This window comes from Larus michahellis, chromosome 4, assembly GCF_964199755.1.
Source record: "Larus michahellis chromosome 4, bLarMic1.1, whole genome shotgun sequence".
Lineage (NCBI taxonomy): Eukaryota > Metazoa > Chordata > Aves > Charadriiformes > Laridae > Larus > Larus michahellis.
In genome coordinates, this window is record NC_133899.1 from 85,270,287 (window position 1) to 85,292,343 (window position 22,057).

Genomic DNA, 22,057 nt, shown 5'->3' on the forward strand with positions numbered 1-22,057 from the left:
AGGAAATGGTGTTCATTCATACAGAACATGTACATACAGAATATTAAGCTACACCTACACGTAGCTGAGCAGAGTTAAAACTGTCTTGTATCGCAAACTCAGGTATGTTCCAGAACAAATCCAGATATTCAAACCAAGGTACATGAAGTCAAGTATCAAATACAGCAAGAAAATTATGTTCCCTGTAATAACAGCAGAATACATTGCTTTGCAAAATATTAAGTGTAAAAAGGGCTTTTTTTTTTTTTTTTTTGTAAACAGTTGCAGAATTTTCATTCTACAGTTCATTAAAACAAACGTGTCAGAGAAGTGTATCGTTCTTGTTCTCAGGGAGGGACAAAAGCAGTAGCTTGCTTATATACCCACTGAGCATTCATTGAAGGCTAATCCAGCAGTACTCTTTCAATCCATAAAAGCCTGGTTGTGTTTGAATTTGCTTTTTAAAAATACTTGCCAATAAACATCAGAGAAAAAACAAGAGACATACTCAGACCTCATTACTCCCACAGCCCTGAATGCACTAAAAGCATTTATGTGGAGATGCTTGTAGCATAATTCATATGCATATTTGATAGGTATTATCTAAGAGAAGGACTCAGGTTTTTTTCTCTATTTTGTTCTGTGTGAATTGCTAGAGTTTGTTTGGTTGGTTGTTTTTTGACATATGGAGGGGTTTGGTATAAATCTGGGGAGGGCTCTAATACAGAGATCAACTTCATGTTTTCTCCAAGAACCTGGGTTAGAAAACGTCGATTTCAGTGTTACAGAGAGCCACAAATTCACTGTCTGGATTAATTGAAGATGTTGGTTTCAGTGGCTCTTGGACTAAGGCTGAATATATTGTCTAAATTGTAGTTTGTTTACACTGAACTGTATGCAGAGAAGCAATCTTGTCTAGTTGAGTGAATACTGTACTGGATTTAAAAGACAAGGCCAACTCTGCTACCGACCTCAGATGACACTGGCCAAGCCATCCCACATCTCTGTGGTTCAGTTTTCTAGATGTAAAATTGAACTAAAAATAAATGAAGCTTCAGTGCAAAAATATTATTTCTCCCTGCATGACAGCGTACGTGCATGAAAAGGAATGAGAGTACACCCAAAATAATGATTTTATTTTTAGTAGATAACTGTATCTGTGTATATGATCAAACCAAAACCAGATAAACATGAAAGCTCTTTGTAGGTAAATGAAAGTACTTTATTTTAATGATACGTTCCCCTCTCAATATAGTTTGAAGCAACTGAGAATATTTAAGATTATCTTCTACCTGAAACTCAGGGGGTTTTTTTCCTGTGCAGGTGGTCTTTTAGTAATTGCTGTTCTGGTGTTTAGGGAGTAGAGATTGGCTTGGGTATATCATCCCTCTGTCTTTGAATCTTTGGAAATGTGTTTTGTTTCCATCCACTTTTTCAGCTAACTGCAGCAAACTTAATAGCAGCACCGATGGGTTTGTAAATCTATCCAACCTTAATCAACTCATTTTGGATGGCTCTTTTTTTAGAACTTATTCTTCTTGAAGTAACAATATACTTTTGATGAAGGTGCCACAAAATCTGATGTACTTGCACCATATAATGCAAAGCTAATGTGTCTTAGTTCACATCTTTTGGGATTTAATTCAGGAGATACAGAATAATGTCACATAAGGGTGATCCATTAATGGAAGTGATTACTTGCCTGCCGTATAATTTCTCTGGGTTTTTCCATATTTTCCAGAACTATAATATGGTACCATAAAATTATTCTGTCAGATCAATTGAACTCACAGCGGGGTTGGATTTGCTTTATTTTATTCAGATTTGCACTGAAGTATGTTTAAAGTATCAATGGATTGTTCATTTTAATGATAAGAAAATTCTCTGGAAAAGAGCAAGTTTTAACTAGTTGTAATAATGTTATCTTCTCCAAAGCAAAAGGGCGGAAAAACCTGGAGTTCTGATTTCTTCCTACAAGCCCTTCCCCAATGTTGACATTGGAATACATTTTTATATACATGATTTTGTAGACACTGGCAGAATAAAAAATAAATATATTCATCTAAAAGACATAAATTATCTAATGTTTAAGCTTCAGAAACAAAATCTTATTCAATTTATACTAATTTGTTTTAATAAGGAAATTCTCAGCTCTCTACAGTGTGTGCAGGAGCTGCTTCAGCGAACAACCCAAACAAATGTTAGAATGGAAAGTGAATTAAATGCACTGAAAGAAGAATATCAGGTCAGAGTTTTCTTGATTAGACAAGCTGCTACTATCTGTTATGTATTTTTTAAGTCCAGGGCTGTTAAAGACATCTGTATGCTTTTCAGAACTTTTGACCTCACTTCCATTGCTCCCTCAGCTCCTTAACTGTCAGCATGAACCTTGAAACGCAGTCTATGGTTTCCCTCTTTTAGTTCTCCCCCTAAAGTAAATCATGGTTGCTATTCTTACCAGCTATTTCTGGAGGGTAAAACCAGAACATATTGGGGGTTGCTTTCAAGTATTTTGAAATCAAATGATTTTATGACTTTTGTTTCTTACAGTTTTCATGTAGGTATAAATTTATTTTCTGGAAAATACTTCAGATTTCAGATCTTTATAGGCAGATTTTGTCCCCAGTTTCGTTAAAGCAGAGGGCCTAAAAAAGAGCATATCCTTAGCCGTTTCTTACTGTGTTGTCAGGTGTCGTATTTATGCAAGAGGTGGTAAGTAGCCAAACTGGAGAGTGTGGAGTTGCAGCATTCCTCAGGTCCTCTTTGAGTGTGTGAAAGTGGCTCAGAACAGTTTGGATTCTAAATTCCACTAGCAGTCAGACTGGCCCACAGTGCACTAAAGATTAAGGTCATATCTGTTCCGGCCAGCTGTGCCATGCAGAGTTTGGGTACAACCATTAATCACACTATTAATAATTATTATCTATCTACTATTTGTTCATACATAACCACAACTATTCCATTATTTGCTTGGGCTGTGAGGCCAAGGTTTTGAACTAGGATCTCAGATAATATCAAATTAAACTTCCTGTGTGCATGTGCAACTTTTGTTTCTAAATGCTTCTACGCTAAATTGAAATTAGATTCACTTCACATAAGCCTTATTTTGTCTTTTAATAGATGTAAGCAGTTTGCTTTCTGCCACAATATGAATTTTGCATTTTGATGAAACAAGTAAGGTTAAAGATGAGTTATGTTCTCCTTCAGAAACTAGCTAAAATTTCAATAGGAATTAAAGTACCTGCTTTGTAGTACTGGGTAAAGCTGCAGTGACTGGAAGAGAAAGAGAAGTCACTGATTTCAGATGTCTAGGTTCTTGTATTTGTATTAGTGTTGGATTTTCATGACTTAAAGTTCTGTGATCTCAAAGTGCTCTAGAATCAAGAAGAGATGCTTCTCAACCTGGAGAACAGCCCCACCAGTTCATTATGAATCTTCAGAGTTCTCCAGTTCCCTTTTTGTATATAGGCTCTTTTTTTTAAAAAAAACAACACACCCAAAACCAAACCAAAAACTAAAATGACAAAGTACAGTTTAATGGGAAAAGATTTGTATTTTTCTTAGCACATTTGAAACTTTTGACCAAAATTAATTTAACAGTCCCTTGGCTGTAGAATTGCCTGAAGTGGCATGCTTTTCTGTAACCTCATTTATATGTGGGGTCCAGTGAAACAGCTAGATTACTTGCTATTCATACAATACTGTTTTTTTGTTAAAGTAAGAAGATAACATGCATTTTATTTTTAAAGATGAATGAAATTACTTTGTAAATTAAACCAGAACCTTGAGATAATTTAATTGGTATGTAACCTTACTAATGATGACTTTCATAACACAGGGGGGCCTTTAGGATCTTTGTGTCTGGATTATTGAATAGCAGGTGTATTCTAAAAGTACTTTTTCTGATAGTATTTCTAAGCTATTGTTTCCCATCTGAGATAAAGTTTATAGTATGCCATAAAGCTCCAGCTAAAACTGTGAAGGGTATCTGTGAATCTTATCTTTGAAGACTCCACATAAATGTCTGAAAATGTAAGAAAAATATAGCTTGTTTTCTTGGTGTTAAGGTATGAATTCAGTACAAGTCCCTGCTTAGGCCTGTACAGGCCAACAATTGATTTCTGTTTTGCAATCATACTAATTCTGATTAGAGAGCCTGCTTTGATTTGGGTCCTGTTCATGTTTGACAATGGGAAAGTATTAACATTTTCTATTTTTCTAACTACAAGACAAACTTTCTAGTCATCAAAGCTTCAGTGTAGTCTTCAAAGCTAATTTCTTGCAGGCACAGGTGCTTTAGATGAAATTGGTGTTACAAGACATGGATCTCTAATAGGAGGCTCTTGATTCAACCTTTGAAAGCTCTGTTGACTGTACAGGGGCTCCTTAATACTTAGTTTGATGTAAATATTCCCTCTTAGTCTTCAGTGTGGGGCTTAAGATCAGCTAAGATTTGATCTCAGTTGAGTTTTGTGAGAGTGTCCTGTGGACTCTCAAAACCAAGATGTTCTCGCTTGAGAATGGGAATTAAAGGATTCATAACATTTATATATGCCCATATGAGTGATAAGATTTCAAGACATCACATCTGGAAACAAAAGTGGCTAGATATTCTAATGTGCTTTTTTGTAAATCAAATAAATATATGCTTAAAATTAGAGCAATTCCCTTAAACAGCATGATGTAAATACAATGCTATGTTAAAAGTGAATGTCATATGTTCTTTCCATATGAACTCACGGGATTATTTTGATTTGTCAGAAATGTCCATCTCTCTGTTTAAACAGTAGTTGCTTTTTACTACTCATTTGGCTGACAGTTTGATACAGTGATGTTCCAGGGAATGAGACAAAGTTAACTACTTATTTTGCAGTGTCATTTTTTTAAAGCAACAAATGGAACTTATAAAATAGGGAGCTGAATACATAACTTGAAGTGGCTACCCACTCTCCTGCCAATGTGAGAATTATTGCTTACATCTTTATTGGCTCTAGAACCGCAATATGATGAATTGGGTCTGAAGGTCATGTATTATCCCTATGCTCTATCCTACATCCCTGTCAAATTTGTGGACCTTGCTGATCAAGGAAAAGTGTTTCTTCAGAATAATAAAAAAATTGAGGGAGTGATTGTACAATCCCATGGAAATATTTTTATTCATATACTCACTCACAAAAAATTACTGCTTATTATGTATGCGTGCTTAGTGCTAGGATACCAATGTCCTTAAGAGTTCAGAAAAACAAGTTATAATTCTTTACCGGGTGACGGAATACTTGAGAGTGCAAGGAATTCAGGTATTCCCCTCTCTGTACAATTGGCTTTAACATATGATGAGTCATATTCCTCTGCTCCTCCTGATCTTTTGCCCTAAGAGCTATGCTGCGAATAATTACTATATTCCATCTCAAAGGAGGTTGCATTTGAGACACAAGTAAAAGAATCCTTGGAGTTAAGCTGGTTTATCAGAGAGAGGAGGTCTTGGACTCCTACTTTATAAAATTGGGTGAAAGGTGCTACATCAGAGTGCAATTATTCAGGTAATGTATTGTTGAATTGCCTCATCTTTTTAATTATATAATCTGTCAGAGAAGATCCATTATATTCTTATGCACAACTTTCCCTATGTGTATAAAAATGCAAGGGAGTCTGAGTTTTCCTGGTGTTATACCTGTAAAATATATTTGTATTAATAGTGTAGCTAAATTAACATAGACATTTAAAAATTGAATCAAGAAGTAGACTCATTTTTAGCTAAAGATTAAGTAAAAAGGAATTGCTTTGGAGCATTGCATCCATATCTTAACATTTTTCAAGTGGACTTTCAAAGCAGCTCAGCAGAATCATACATATGTAGCTGGTCATATAGCTACATGCATTAAAGTTATGTTTACGTTATCAAATATATTTGTGTCATCTAGATAGTAGATAATGGATGCAGTAAGTCCTTTATCTTCCATATTGTTTGCTATAAAAATGAGATAGGATTAAAAATTCCAACAGTACCTGATGTGTGTGAAGTTACTTTTGATTTACACAAGACCTGCTTTAATTTAGCACCGTAAAGCTGAAAGAGTTAACCCCAAAATGTTGCAAGTACAATTATGATGGTATAAAACATAATATTACTGTTATTTTAATGCACTCCTATTTCAGTGATCTAATAAAAATAAATTAAAGGATAATCAGGCGTATGCTTCATATTCCAATAGATATGTTTTAGAATTTAAAGTTTATACAGTTTATATAGATATGTTAATAAACAGTTTTGGACAGAAAAACTGGTCAGAAAAATAAAAAGATTTTATTTGGGTATACAATAGTTTTTTCTTTAAGTACAATGGGTCTAGATTGTGCTACATTTCATATTTCTTATCTCGGGACTTTATATTACTTTTTCAGCACATTAAAACTTATGCAGTGAAACTGAATAATGGCAAGTGTTTTTATACCCTTTTATAGCCATTTCTTTTTTCATAACCTCCCCCTGTTTCCTGTTAGCTAAACTATAAGCACCTTTCTGTTAATTTATGAAAATTATTGTTGAGATAGCACATTATCACTGATCTGTATGGCACTTCCAGCATGTTAGAAGCAAAGGTCCAAGCAACATAAAACACATCAAAATTCATTAATGTGGTATTGATTATTTTTTGGATAATTAATTTTATTGCAGACCCTTGAAAGAGATAATGAGCTGCAAAGGGAGAAGGCCAAGGAAAATGAAGAAAAGTTCCTTAATCTTCAGAATGAGCATGAGAAAGCACTAAGAACTTGGAAAAAAGATGTAGGTTTATTAAATTAAATGTTAGAGTATTAAAAGGTTTCTGAAATAGTCATCAAGCATTTCAGGTAATTCCTAAAAGCCAAGAAAATATTACAGAAATAATACAATAAAAACAACCAATTTCTTTTCCAATAATGCAGACTCTTCTAGAAAGGAATACTTTTAAAACATAGATTTAGGAGAAATGTTGACTTCTGTGCTCTAAAAGGTCAGTGCGTTTCCTGCAGCTCTATAAAGCAAGAGCCAGGGTATTAGGTGTTGCCTTGGATTTACACACTTGCTATTACCTAGATGTAGAAGCTGATCTAGTTTTTAATTTACATTGAATTTTATGTATTCTTCAGGAAACTTGCAATTTTTTATACAACTTATTCAGAGAACACCAGCATTTCTAGGCTGCAGTCTTGTACCCTCTCAGTAGGGTAACTATCAGTAAACTGTCATATACTAAAAAATGAATGTAAGCCCCCATAGACAGCTACAGAGTTGTCCTTGTAATCCTTTTGTCTGAGGCTAACTCTTTTGTGTGCATCCACTATGGAGATGACTGCAGCCATGAGACTACAAAATAGCTCAACTGTTCCGCTGCTCACTGCCCTGAGAAGATTTGATCTCCCTAATTCCTAGGGGTCTTATACCATAGTTTCCTGTATAGATGTGAGATTTGGCCCTGCTTATTTCTCAGGAATGCTTGCAACTATTGTTTAGAACCTAATTATTTTTTTTTCTCTCCATATTTCTGCTATGGCTAACTACAAATATGGTCTCTTAAAGTATAGCATCATCATAGATAATGTTAATATTATACACTGCTCTGGAAATATTTGTCAATTAAATGAAGGTATTTCTGTAAAATTACCCTTCTGTTCTTTCTACAACTTGTATTTTTGACCATCCTTTTTGTTAGAAATACAAAAATTTGTTACATACTCACTGAAGAAGCACTGGACCCTTGAGGCTATTTACAGAAGTGAAGTGCCAAGGAAATTATTTGCTGTTGCAGTCTAGTCTTAACACTGTAGGTGGACAATGAATGTTGACTAGCATGTTTATCTTTGAGCCAAAAAAGGAAGAAAGCTATAAATACAGATCTCACTTTTTTAAGCATTGCTACTTGAAGTAAATCTTAAAAAAACACCAATTAATAAAAGGCATCGCCTGTAATGGAAATGTGGTTAAAATTTTGGTTGGAATGAAAGAGCTCAAAATTATCTTACTTTGTACAAAGGAATTCCTTAGCATCTACACTTTCTTTAAAGGATGTACTTTAATTTGTTAAACTGTTGATACTCCTGTAAAACACTGTTTTACATATTTGAACACGCAGTAAAGATCTGTGTTTGTGTGCTCTGTGTACCCTCAATTATTACAGGAGGAAAACATGAGAAGAGAAATAGACATTATTAAAAATGAGCTGAATTCCCTTAAAGGAGTTCATAGACATCTTGAGGATTATTGTCATCCTCCTCAGGAAAATCAGCGTTCTGAGCAAGTGGAAAATCCACAGGTAAGCGTCTCCAATAGCTGCAGTACGTTCCATTTCTTATAAAAGTATTAGAGAATGAGACACATGACAGTTTTTCTAATCTGGCTGTCATGTCCACTGATCTTCCTGTGACATTGCTAAACCTAAAAATTTGTCTGATGTAACCAATGATCCAAGATCCCATTAAAACTTACTGTACCCAGAGAATGTTTCCCTTTCATCCCGAGGGCACTTACATCATAGAAACTTGAGATGTTACCTCATTAATAAATTTATACACAATAGATAGCAGTTATCTTAATCTATCTTTACTAAATCCTATTTCACAAACACATTTTGCATGGGCGTTTCTCAAATAATGTGGCAGACTCATTGACCTCATATGTATATGAGTTCCCTGGAAGCGTGGAAATAAGTCCACTTCTCCTCAGAGGAACTAACTTTAGCCTCTGTAACATGGGACAGATCAGAAGATTTGTATTGTCAACATACAGATTATGTAAGGTCTTCAGTTCGAGTTTAAAAACCCCACACCTTTATTTCACTTATTATCAAAGGCATAGCAAGCTTAGAAAGGAATGAATGCAGGAGGTAAGAGACTGTTGTATGCAGTGCGGGTTGAACTAGAATTGAGCTTGCATTGCTGGGTTAACCAAATCTATGTTCAGTTCTATATTCAGAGCACATATAAGAAGTCAACAAGTGGTTAAGCACATGAAGATGGCCTTCTGGAGCAAAAAGAAGAGCACATAGCCCTGCAGCTATGTGTCCCTTACTTAAACTGGATTGCAAATTTATATTCCAGTCTTTTATAAGGTTGAAAAAATGGGAAGAGTCATAAGCAATAAGAAAAACATTCCCTGTGCATTGAATGTATTCTGTTGTTCAGTTAAGTATTGGTTATATTATTGTTTCCATTAGTTTTTACATCCAAATATTGAATTATCCTTCAGAGAAGGGAAAAATCATTTTGCATGTATATAATTTCACTTTCAGTATTAGGAAGACACTAGGACTTTAAAGACAGATTATTTTTTAGAACTAGTCTATGAATTGTCGGTAAAATGACAAACTGTAATAATATTTTAGAATTTGGAAGAACTTAAAATCGGTTTCTTCACAATGCCTGTACATATGTTAATAGCTCAAAAACATACGTATGCACACATGTATGAATATACACACACGTATCTGCTGGTACGTGCTTAACACTGCAATGGAAGTTAGACTTGAAAGTCACTCATCGTGCCTAAGCTGTATGAATTCTGCAAAGTATAATGCAAATTGTGTAACCTTTAAAAATCATTGTTTCTTTAAATGAAAATGAAATACGAATTAATTAGGATGCAGAATCAATGCACACGATCACTTGTTCACGATAAACAGTACTTGTGCGTACTAAGATAACCCAGTGTTTGAAAGTAGATGAGCTTAAAGCACGTGCCCGTAAATGCAAAAAAAAGGCTGAGATGTCTTCTAAATATATACCTTGCACTATTTTATGGCAAATTGCCATACCGCTTTGTGGTGTATGATCATAAGAGTTCAAAAGCTAGGCAGGTTAGGCTGAGTCACATCTCCAGTGGAACACTGCCAAGAAATTACAGGCACTGCAGCAGATCACATTGATTATTCTAATCTGTGGAATTTCACCTTGTATCATTAATGAGTCCGTGTCTAGCAAAACATAAAAGGGCAAGGTGTTGGCTATGATTTAGAACTTGACTATGGCTCCAGGTGTTGCAAGGAAATAGGCATATATTTATTTTTACATCTAGTGCAATCTGAAATCCCTGCAATTACTTGTGGGACATGAAATTTAGAATGTATGTAAACTTCATACTGATCACCTGTGGAATAGTAGTGAAGCAAAGGCCTTTTAAAAAAGAAAGGTACAATGTCAGACCTTATTGCAGACTCAAATTGCAATTTAGTTTAATTTTACCATGGTTCACATTTATTTTAATATAATTTGTAATACAGCTAACACCTAACAACGGGTTATGGTAATTCTTTTATGTGTATATGTACAGGGAGATCTAGGTTTGAGGTTTTGAATTTCATAGTATGAAATATTCTGTTGAGGGAAAAGTCATCTTAGGTAAGTGTATGTTGCTTAGGTAGACTTCACTAAATCACAGGGAAAAAATTAAAATCCAGGTCTGATAGTTTTGATATGTAGGCATTTTAGTTTATGCATCTTGGACCTATTTTTGAAGGGCTGAACAGCCATTTGAAGTTAATGGAAACTAGGTTTGTTCAACCCGTCTGAAAATCTGGAAGGAATTGTGTAACTTTTCTCCCTTTCTAAGAGCACTTTCTCATGTTTACTTCAGATGCGTTCAGCGGTTCAGCCCATACCAACAAATGTGGTAAGTTCCACCATTGTAGCTGTTTTATACCTGTACAAAAGAGGAACATGCACAGTTATATCGTGCTGTTTAGTGTTTCTGTCTAAAGAAACGGCTCCTAGAAGCAGGAGTTTATTAAAGAATTACAGCTTTCATGAAAGAAAAAGGAAATTTCTTGTATTTGAATTTGAAAAGAAAAGCTTGAAAATGTAATGCCAAGGCTGTATACAGCCAAGAAGCAAAATTAACTAATTAAAAACTTAAAAAATAAAAAAAAGATGTAATATTTATGATTTCCAAATCAGAATGACAGGGAAAGATGATAATAAAACATGAAGACAAGAGAAAGAAATTTCAATTGAAACTTCAAATTGAAGGTGGCGTGTTTGGTAAGAGAAAACTATTTTTAGGACCTTCTTCTATTCACCGTGACTCCTCTCTCCCTCCAAATCAGCCAAGCTGGGAGCATCAGGATGTTTCTGCGACCTGTAGAAATTTGTTCGCTGCAGATTTGTATTCTACATCATCTACTTTGCCACCTTTGCCATAATCCCATTTTTGACCAGTGTTGTCTACGCGCCTCCCTCCATTTTGCAATATACTGTCCTCCCCGCATGTACGATGCCCGAGCATGGCGCTTGTAACTCCCTCCCACACCCCAGCCTTCCTTTTGCAACACCTCCAGTCACCCAAGTATCTCCAGCTTTTTCTAACATCTTTTATGGACTAAGCAATACCCCTGCTCCCTCCCACATCTACCTACTTTTATATCCTATCTGTAGGGCAAGAGCCAGCGCGTGCTCCTGCCTTCAGCTGCCAAACAGCTGATGACAATAAAGGATCTTTTTTTCCTTTTTTTTTTGGTGGGGTTTTCTTAGGATGTTTCTTTACTATTCAGCTCACAGTTTTCGCAGAGCTTTACCAAAGGCAACTTTGAATAATGAAGACAAATACAGATGCAGTATTACACCAGTGACTTAAACTTTTAAGTAGACATTATCTTTCAGGCTTCTACTCCTCTTGAATGTGACTGAAATTCAGGTTAAAAAGCCACCTGGAAAGGAATGAGGAACTGACTGACAGGAACTGCAAATTCATAAGCCTTATTTGCCTATGAAACAAAGTTAAAAATCCTAGGTGGTTTGTTAGGAAAAAAAAGAATAGTGTTAATATTTGTGTGTATGCACAAGTGTTTGAATGTAATTAGTAATCATGCAGATTTTTTCTGCATGTAATTACTGAGCAGTTCACTGATTTAGCCGCAGAGGGAGTGATCCAGCCAGCACATGTACGACATGTATTCCTTCCTCTGAGAAATTCTGTCAATCATCTGTGTAACTTTTTCTCTTGTGGACTGTAAAGTAGCAGGACCTAATTTCTTTCCTACTCTTCTAGAGTATTAGTCTGCTTTTGTTCTCCATTTACATTAACTTCATATACTTCAGGTGAATGGTCTTTATTTTCCACCAGAATTGTAAAAATAATTTTAAATCTAAGTCCTGAACTTTAAATCTAATCAATAACTGTAGTAAATTATTAAAATATGTATAATCTTTTGTTCCTTCTTATGCTAGAGTGGTCAAGAACACTCAAAAGACAGTGAAATACAGGCTATTCAGAAAGAAAATGAGTGTGTGCAATCTATAATAAGAAAAGACTGTAATTTTGGACATGAAGAAGAAACTGAAGTAAAAAATGCAATGGACTACTCTCGAACCATTGAGGAATTACAGACAGAACAAAGTAAGAACATTACACGGGTAACAGAGATAAGTAGTATTGCTGAAGAAAGGATAAAGGCTTACAGATACAGTATATGACAAGAGAATGCTTGAATTCTGAATTAAATCTTCTTTTACTAACAGTAATAAAATCCTTGGTGTCAGTAGTGCTAATCTACGATAAATTCACAAAGTTCTGAATTGAAAGCACAGTGCTTATGGTGGCTGCCCTGGGACAATAAGTAAGATCTGTGTGCTGTTGCAATACTCTTTCTGCATGCCAGTTTGAGAAGTGAATGGGGGTTAGGAAGAACCATCGTGTATAGAAGGGTTTGGAAGTAAAACCAAGCACTTTCCCTTTCCAATAAAACAATGAAAAAAAGGCAGAAAGAGGGATTGTGCTGCACAGGGCAATGAAGGTTTGTTCACGTGGATATTTGTAATACTTTCCTATGCAAAACACTTTTTAACTCCAGACAGTAATTTTTTAAGCCAGCTGAAGGAAAAGTACTTGGTGTCTAATGCTTGGTCTCTAAAATGTAGCAAAGATAAGTGGAAATTTAAAAGCTTATTAACTGCAAAGTGACTGCTCTAAAGGATCAATGCTCACAGCCTTTGAGCGTATCTTTCAGAAAATACCTTTCTGATATTAAAATCCTTGTTACTCCTCACTGGTCCACTACCGTCAAGTCATACCATATTCCTTTTGGTATCAATATAGTCCCTTAAACATTTTCGGTTCGTGGCTACAAATGCCACTTTCAAAAATAAAGACAAACACAGCCGCAGCAGTAAACAGTGGCTTAAACTTTACGTGGGCACACAATGGTTGATTAAGGATGTGTAATAATTTCATAATGAGGATGCCTTTCAATAATAAGGCTGACAGATATCAGTTGGGCAAGATTTCAACTGTAAGCCATAGATCTACAAAATGTTAATATGTTTTCTGTCTGAACAGTTTATAAGTATTTTGTAAGTTATCATAATACACTACTTAAGTAACTTTTTGATAGACTTGTGTGTAACGTAAGATAAGAAAAATCAGTATTGATACTAATCTTGAGTCTGTCTTTGGAAATTTTAAACTGTAAAAGTAAAGCATTACTTAACCTTTGGGTCATCTATCACTAACTAGAGAATACACTTACTCTAACAGATTTACAAGTTCTTGAAAACAGTTTTAAGGATGAAATTAATGTTGCTAGCCCTTATGAAGAAAAGCAAAGGGAGGCTTCTCCCAGGAATATCCTCTGCACAGATACTGATTTAATTACCCAAGGACAGATCTCAGACATACATGTCACTGAGTGCAAAGAAGCAGAAAACCTGGGAACAACACATAGAATGTTACTGGAGAAAAAAAATTCAAACTTAGAACCAAAGTTACAGGACAGCAGTCAGCCATTGGCAGCATGCCACACACAAAAAAGAAAGGTCTTTTTAGACAGTACTGACACTGTAGGTGTCTGCAAGAAAAATGCAAGTGAGGAGACTGACTCTAGCAAGCAAGAATTGTGCAACACTATGGATGAATCAATTTGTACTAAGGCAGATAAAAAATCAAAGAGCATACAACACAGCAGAAGTGTCCTTACACCTGAAGCACCCAAACCTGAGTCTGAAGTGGTTCTTTGCACTGCGAAGAATGCTGTGTGTGAGAAAAGTACAGATAATCATCAAGCTGAGGAATTAAGTTTTGGCTTCCTATCTCATACTAAAGAAAATTCTCCAACAGAATACCAAAAATGTAGCTTGCTGGACAGTGACAATTATGTAGGCAATGGATTGCATAAAACAGAAAAAAACTTGTTAAATCTGAGTGGTTTGCATAGAGATAAACTTCCTTTTATACAGCCCCATGGAGATGCTGAAGACAGAAAGTACGCTGGCAATGCCAGAAATATAAACAGAAATGGTGCACTGAGGAGTACTGATGTTCTAGCAACTGATGCTCAAAATCTACCAACTCTTTATTGTGGAAATGCAAGCGGTGATGATGCCACAAAAGAACACAGTGATAATATGTGTCTCTTAGGTACTTTGAATTTATGCCCCGCCAAAACAGAAAGAGGAGTAAATGTGGATGACATGCTCAGCAAGCAACCTGAACGAGACAGTGCTGAACAAACAGGGGATGATACAAATACATATACTTTGAACGCTGAAGACCTATCTCCAGTAAAGGCTGATGGTCTTGAAACAGTTGCTCATAAAAAACCCCCAACAGATAGGATTAGTACAGATAAACTAATTCCATGTAAAAAAATTAATGATATTCAGATACACTCCATCAAAAATGGACATTCCCTGGAGGTCAATAATTCAACAAACAACACATTGTTAAAAGAGAAAAAAGACTCACTGAATAGTACCGTTCCAGGAAGGAAGTTTGCTGAGGGTGACCTGAAAGAATCATGCCCTTTACCCATGAGAACATCTGGAAATTTAGTAAACATAAGTGGAAGGTCATCCTTTGATCTTTCAACCTCAGATAAAAAAGCTGAGAAAACTCCAGTATACTTAAATTTTTTAGACCTCGGTTCTTGTTCAAGGGTAAATCAAATGAGAGGTCAAGATCCATGGACTTCAGCTTCCAAGGAACCTTCCCTTTTGAAAGAGAAACTACCATGCTTAGTGGAAAACACAAAGGTTATTTCAAAAACACAGTGTCAAAATCTCAGTGAAAATGTTGACAGAAGAGAAACAGGACTAGGTAAGAAGAATAAGCATTTATGTTTTGAAGCATGAACTGAATATACTTTAAAAAAATACCAAAATATGAAATTTCTGCATCTAAGTTTAATATAGCATTAGAAAAATGTAAACCTTCTGACATTTCAGTTATATGGTAAAAAAAATAAATTATTGAAAGATGAGATTTCTCCATTAATTTATAGTATAAATGCAACTAAACACCTTTTTTTTTTTGCTCAATTATCTGATTAAATAAACTTTTTCTCCTATTTCCCTTTGTGACAAAAAAACAGTGAAATGACAAACTGAATTTTTATAGGCATTTTTAACCCTAATGTAGGACGTACTCTATTAGGGCTCTGCATTTGTCCGGAAAGCACTGAGCAGCTTTTGGAAATCATTCAGTGCCCTTGTTTTGCACAAAAATTATGATAGTTTTTGAAACCAGTAGATGCTTCTTTTAATGGGGCTTAAAAATGTTACTTTTTTTATTTTATTATATATCTTTAATTCAGATGGACACTTAAAACCATCTGGACGCGCTGAACGTGAAAGGAGAAGGTTCTGTTCTTTGAAGCTCTGGAAAACACACTGAGCTGTTACGATTGCTCAAGGAGCTTTTTCATCTTCTACTGCTGGCACTAGCTGATTATTTGCTGAGCAATATTTTTAATATGCAAAACAGTAAATATGAACTTTTTTCTATGTGTTTCTAAATCATTACTGTGATGTGGAAAAACATATTTTAGATTTGTTTTGCAATAAAATTTGCTTCTAGGTTACCTCTGTATTTATTTACTAAAAGTGACATTTTTAAACTCAATCTTTTACCAAAGTAATAAAAGTATCATCTGTATTTCCACAGTAAATTAACTTAGGTTCATTTACAGTTGTACTTAGTTTACATTGTACAAGTTTACATTGACTCAGGTACAATTACTTCAGTACCTGGACGTAGTAAAAGAGAATATAAGTGGTGCTTTCCTTTCTCAAAATAAAGTTTGCATGTGGATTCTATTCCTAATGCATACTGTAAGCTTAAAAGCAAATGATCTCTTGGTCTCTGGAAGAAATGAAATTTCTTGACTTTCTTGATTTTTTTGTAGAAAAATAGAGCTTGGGGTGCTTAGATCTTTTCCAAGAGAGGTAGATCCACAATATAAGGGTGTTCGTGTCTATTTGAGATTTAGTTGATGTAGTGTTTTGAGCTTTGCCCCTTGAAGGTACAGAAAGAGGAGAATGGAGTCCTGTCCCTCAGTTTTGTGGACAGTGGCAGTGAGACAGAAAACCAGCAGTCTGGTTTCTTTATATTGTTCTGGTGTTACAAATTTAGATTTATGTGTGATTTTGCCTATGTATATTTCTATACAGATGCGCAATTTCTTGAAGTTCAGTTTCAGAAAGGTCTTTGTCCCTAGAAAATAGTGGTGGTAGCAAGGTAGCGGAATCCTGATCTCAGATGGTACATTATTTCTTTTAATAATGTGAATGTTTGTACCTGTTTCAAGAAACTGAATGCATAGTTATGTGATGTCCTGCACGTATCTTTTCTGTAAGAACAAGTAGCACTATCTGAAGTTCTTCCATGTGTTCCTCCTCCTTTTCTTGTTAGAAAACTTACTTTCTGTATGCAAAGTACTGTAATTCCAATAAGTGATTCTGAGAGGTTCATCCAAAGGAGTTGGTAGGGATTTTAATATAACTCAAATTCCCCAAATAACTTGCCTGTTGACCAGTACAGTCACCAGACCTCTTGAATTCTAGAAAAACTTCCCAGTGAGGATCTCGGTCTGGGTTCCAGACGTGCCTCTCCCTCTCACCATGCTGCCTAATTTAGATAGGTCCCTACTTCAGCTTGCTGACCTCTCACTCCTGCACCTCTTTTGGAGAGTAGAGAACCTTACTGTCAGGGCATCCAGGAGTTATTCATTGTGGTACTCAGCACTGCAACTTCCATGCTTTACTGTGGTTGGGTTTTGTTTTCAGATATTTTCCCAACTGGCAAACCTGGAGTGGAATCCATGATGTCCCTAAATTTTTAATTTTTTTGTATTTACTGAAGCACAAACAGTTTAGCCATATGGGAGACCTAGAGGCCAAGAGAATTGGTGAAAGAGTTTAGTAAGCCTATCTGAGGGAATTCCTTTTACTGCCTAAAACCACAATGCCGTTTATGGTTTAGACAATTCTGGTTCCCAGAGAGCAGCTTCTCCACATCAGTAAATACAGGAATGAACTGGGAACGAGCAGGATCTTCCTGGTGAACTCTTTAAAAAGGAAACAAACACAAACTCATAACTGTTTTCCTCTCCCCCCGCCCCGCAAGAGAAAATGACAGGATTCTTAACTGTTACATAACCATGAGGCAACGTATTTTCTTAGCAAAATAAAGATTTTACTACTGTAGCAGTGATCGACAGGCATCTGTGTAGTGACAAAACAGCAACTGTTTGCATTGTAATTGTGAAAGTACACTTATGTTTTGATCTTGCAAGGAACTTCATATGGCTTTCAACGGAGCCTACTAGCAGTGCGCAAAGCCACTGCAGGATTGGAGCCTTATACTCTGCTATCATTAATCTACTTGTTTGCCCTTTCTACCTTTAGTAGATAGCTATAGCCTGATTTCCTGAAATATTAGGTATAGCCATTTACAAAAAGACTCCGTAGGTAAAAGATGTTCTTTGTTCGTCTAAAAACTTTTGTAGTTAGAATGTTTTTTTTGTTACAAGTCACTCTGGAATATGATGTCAGGATGGAAGTAATTATGTATTTTATTATTGTTATCGGAAGGTGAGTCTCAAAGTAATACTGCTTGAAAAACATATATTCAGATAGAATATTCAGAATACATATATTTTCTATAAATCACAATTTTAATTTGTCATTAACTTAGTACGTGAAAATGATATAAAACATTTTTAATCAGGGTAGAAACATACCTCATCTTCAGAGACAAAATATGTGAAAGAGAAAAAATGAAGAAGGAAAAGCCTACAACAGTCAGTGATTTAAAACAAAAATATTTGATTTTTTAAGATCAGAGGTAAACCAGAAGTTTAGTGACTTTACAATTAGTGCCTAGAGACTAAATTGCAGTTGTTACCATTTCCTTTTTGTCAATCAGGTTCTACCAGTTTTAACAGAGCTGCCGACACTTTGAATACCTCTAGTATCCACCGAGACCCCCAGGGAGACCCTAGTGAAGAGTGGAATGCTACAGCAAAGACTTTTTATGATTCTTCTTTTCCCACAGAACATGTAAGTCAATTAAAAATATTGCGAACCAGACCTCAGTGAGCTAATTCCACAGATATTTGTACAACTGTACGCATCTGGATACTTTAAGACTGAGTCAATCTCCAAAATAATATCAAAAGGGCAACAAGACACCATTTTTCACAATTAAGGTTGATAGAAAGCAGCAGGAAAAAGTCACAGCATATGAATCAAACAGATGCTAACCAGTCTGTTTGGGAGGGGAGGAAGAGGGTAGTTCATTGTGTACCCTAATAAAAATCATCACCTACAGTAAAAGTAGGAGTTAAAAAAAAAGAAAGAAAGAAAGAAAAAAAAAAGTAGTGTATAAAAGTATGACAACATTGTTTCCTTTATTACTTGACAGGAACATGTTATTTAAAAGAATCTGTTAAAAACTGAAAATTCAGCATATCTAGGAATTACGCTGCAGTTATGTGATGCCATATTTGGAGTTATATTTAGTAGGATAACATTACGCAAACACGTGTAAATCCAGAGAATTAAAAGGAAACCTATTGTTTCCCTGTAAGACAACTTCATTCAGGATGGCACTAGCAATGGCTCATACTGCACTGTAGATCTTTCAGACTGCGGAGCTTGAAGAGCTGTAACTGCTGTCTTAGGACTTGACCTAATGCTAAACATATTATTCAAAAGTGATACAATAATTGACAAGTGCAGGTGACCTTCGTTGTTAGAAGAGGTTCTAGAGGTATTTCTCAGGTAGTTATGGCTGTCGTCTTTGGAGGAGTCTGAGGTCAGGTTGTATAGGGCTTCTGAGTGACAGAGTTGGCTGACTTTAGCAGACAATGCTCTCAATGCCATTAGCATTCACATTCTCTGAAATTCAGAAACTGATGTTTTCAATTACTCAGTTTTCCCAACGTGACTCTACTTGGGAATGACAGTGAGGTGGATTTTTCACCAAACAGTGGTGTTATTTACAGTGTCTCTCTTGCTTTTTCTTATTGAGATGGAGCCAGGAATTGATCAGTTACAGCACTTTTCTCACTCTGCCTTGCTTGCTGGCCCCCCCTATCCTTCTTTCTCAGCTGAGAACTTTTGGAAAGGACTGAACTAAAACACCTCATCTACACCTAATACAACGCTGTATTTCATTCCCTGATCGTGGTTATATCTACTTTGTCACCTCCGAAGCAAAGCTCCTTATGTGCTGGCCAAGTAAAAGCTGAGATGGACGAGAACAGAGTGCCTTGCTGGTTTGACCTTAGATTATTTTCAAAATACTTAATCTACGAAATCTCAGCCTAGGATATTGCAGACCACGCGCTCCCTTCTGTGTTGGTGTCATTCTAATAACTTCCGTCCTCAAATTTGTCATTTTTATGACTGATATGGAAAAGCTGTTGGGAGATTAAAAATAGGCTCAGTAGTCTTTTTTGCTGCTCAGTTTGTTTTGACTAACATGTATGATTGTAACTAGAGCAGACTTATGCCTTCTACAACTGGGGTAATCTCATTCAACCGAAGTATAGTACTCTAAAAAGTGATAAAAATTCAAGAGAAATGCTACAGGTGCACTTAAAATTCTAATAAAATTTGAAGAATTGTTTTAAGCATTAGGCTGTATATGCCTGAGTACCAAGGTAAGGGTGAATAAGCACCCTCAGCTCAGTTTAAACCCAAGTCCCTAACCGTGCAGTCATGCTATTCAGCAACGAATGGTTTTTATGCATAGGTGTCCCATAGGTTGCCATATTACTCAGTGCTGGCAGTAAGACACATTTTACTTGTATTTTATTGTGAAAATGCTGAGGCCTTTTAGTTTGACAGCTCTGGGTTTGTTTTTTTTTTAAAGCTTTATTCTAAACCCGCTGTCACACAACTGTGTTAAAATGCTATATGTATTACCTACCTGCAGTTACTTCTCCAAAGAGGTCTAAACACTTGTTGTCTTCAGTAAAATCCAAGTACCACGGCATGGCTCTATTTCACTTCCACATGTGGAAGACCTAAATGAAAGGTTTTCTCTTTGATTATTACTACAGGATAGATGCAGTCCCATGTGCTATTCCATAGAGATTTTGACTAGTGGCTTATAATGAAGTATGATCTGTTTCTTTCCGAGACCTTGGGAAAAAGCATGGGAGAGTGTATATATACGGCCACTAAAATTAACAGCTTGAAAATTTTATTGCTCAAACGAAGAAGTTACTTTCTCATTGAAATGGAGATTAGTCATTATTGACCTGAAGTATCAGTATCTTCAGCTGAATGGCAATAACGTTTACAGATGCAATAGGCTAAGTGAACAATTTGCATGAAGTTTACTGTTCATATTTCAAACTTCAGGAAATGCTTGTGCACTGTGGAAGGAAAGTTTTCTAATTATCAGCTCACGTAGTAATACGCTGTCTCACTATAGGCGTTCCCTCTTTAAATTTGTATTTGTTTATAGACAAAATACACGTGCTAAAATAAAAGCAGGCCTGATAAAGACATTGTTGGTTGGGGGCAGAGTTGCCTAATATTGAAAAATAATTGAGCAGAGGGGGAAGGCCTCATCTTGCGATCCCTGTAAGAGAATTACCTTAGCATGCAGCCAAAGTATTAGATGTCACGTTACAGCTCCGCAGGAAGCGCTGCAGCACTGTCTCTGTGTAATGGGTCTCTGCTGTACACCTGTGCTCAGGCAGGTGGCTGGGGCTCCACGCTGGCCTCCCCGAGAGCCACAAAATGTTGGATTACAAGCGGAGAACTCATCATTCAAGCAAAAAGCTGTTTCCCTACTGTGTTGCCATATGTGTTTGGTTTGGTTAGATAGGAAGTATCTATCAAAGAATAATTAAAACTATTAAAGATCTTTTTGTTCTTTGAACATAAAACCCCAACTTATTACAGACCTTGCACTAGTTAATGATGTTTGCTTTGCAATCTATACAGCGAAGCAGAGAGGGAGTTAACACTATAAACCTCATGATTTTGGGTTTTGTTAATCAAATGCTTGCATAGCAATAGAAATGTCAATTGCAACATTAAACTGTTTAATTGAACTATTTATTTTGCTAATCTGCATTCTAGTACAAGGTTGTCTTTTTTTAATCATATTCTTCTGTACTAAGTCCTACATTAAGGTTTGGTTTGTAAAATATATTTGTCATTATCAAGTTTTCTACATTAAAGCTGAAGCAAGCACTTCAAATTAAACATATTTTTTACAATTGACTTATCTTTCTGTTCACATTTCCTTGCTTGCTTAATGCTCAGCAAAATCCAACAATTTGATCCTCTGTACCTGAATTGCACTGGATTATTTACTGCTAAGTTTGTATTCTGTCAGGTGAAAGAAGGATTTACTGCTTTACAGCAGGAGCAGAAGTCTTCTCACACGGCTGTAACTCCAGCAAGAAGTGAAAGTGCACCCAGAGACGAGGACAGCTGTTCTATTCGGAACTCCATTATCCAAAATCAAATAGAAGAAATTGAGAAATTCCTGAATTTGGAGAGACTTCATTCAGCAAGAAAAAGAAAATACGAAGAAGGCCAGTGAAGATCAGTGGCAGAAGATAAAAAGCATATCTTTTAGGCACAGATAAATCACCTAAGTAAACCAGATTAGTTGAGGTATTCTGATAGAATATGGTATATGTGCACTGTGCTTTCATGTTTAATACAGCATATAGGCTTTTTTCATGTTCAAAAATGGATAAAATCCCTACCAATAACACTAGTACTCTGTTTCTGCAATCAAATCCAAGTTATGGGTTTTGCCCAAAGTTAAAAAGTTCACAAGTTAATGTTTTAATAGCCATTA

General features: G+C 35.8%; 1 protein-coding gene across 1 annotated transcript in view; it reads left to right on the forward strand.

Annotated features, from left to right (window-relative positions):
* The window catches only part of CCDC73 (coiled-coil domain containing 73), a 57,108-nt gene extending 35,256 nt beyond the window's left edge, over positions 1–21,852 (forward strand). The window contains exons 11-18 of the mRNA XM_074586199.1: positions 2,120–2,224; positions 6,656–6,766; positions 8,139–8,273; positions 10,589–10,624; positions 12,178–12,346; positions 13,484–15,040; positions 18,149–18,282; positions 21,584–21,852. Of these exons, the coding sequence (XP_074442300.1) occupies positions 2,120–2,224; positions 6,656–6,766; positions 8,139–8,273; positions 10,589–10,624; positions 12,178–12,346; positions 13,484–15,040; positions 18,149–18,282; positions 21,584–21,793 (2,457 nt within the window). The 3' untranslated portion in view covers positions 21,794–21,852. The remainder of the gene's footprint in view (positions 1–2,119; positions 2,225–6,655; positions 6,767–8,138; positions 8,274–10,588; positions 10,625–12,177; positions 12,347–13,483; positions 15,041–18,148; positions 18,283–21,583) is intronic.
* Positions 21,853–22,057: the final 205 nt, after the last annotated feature.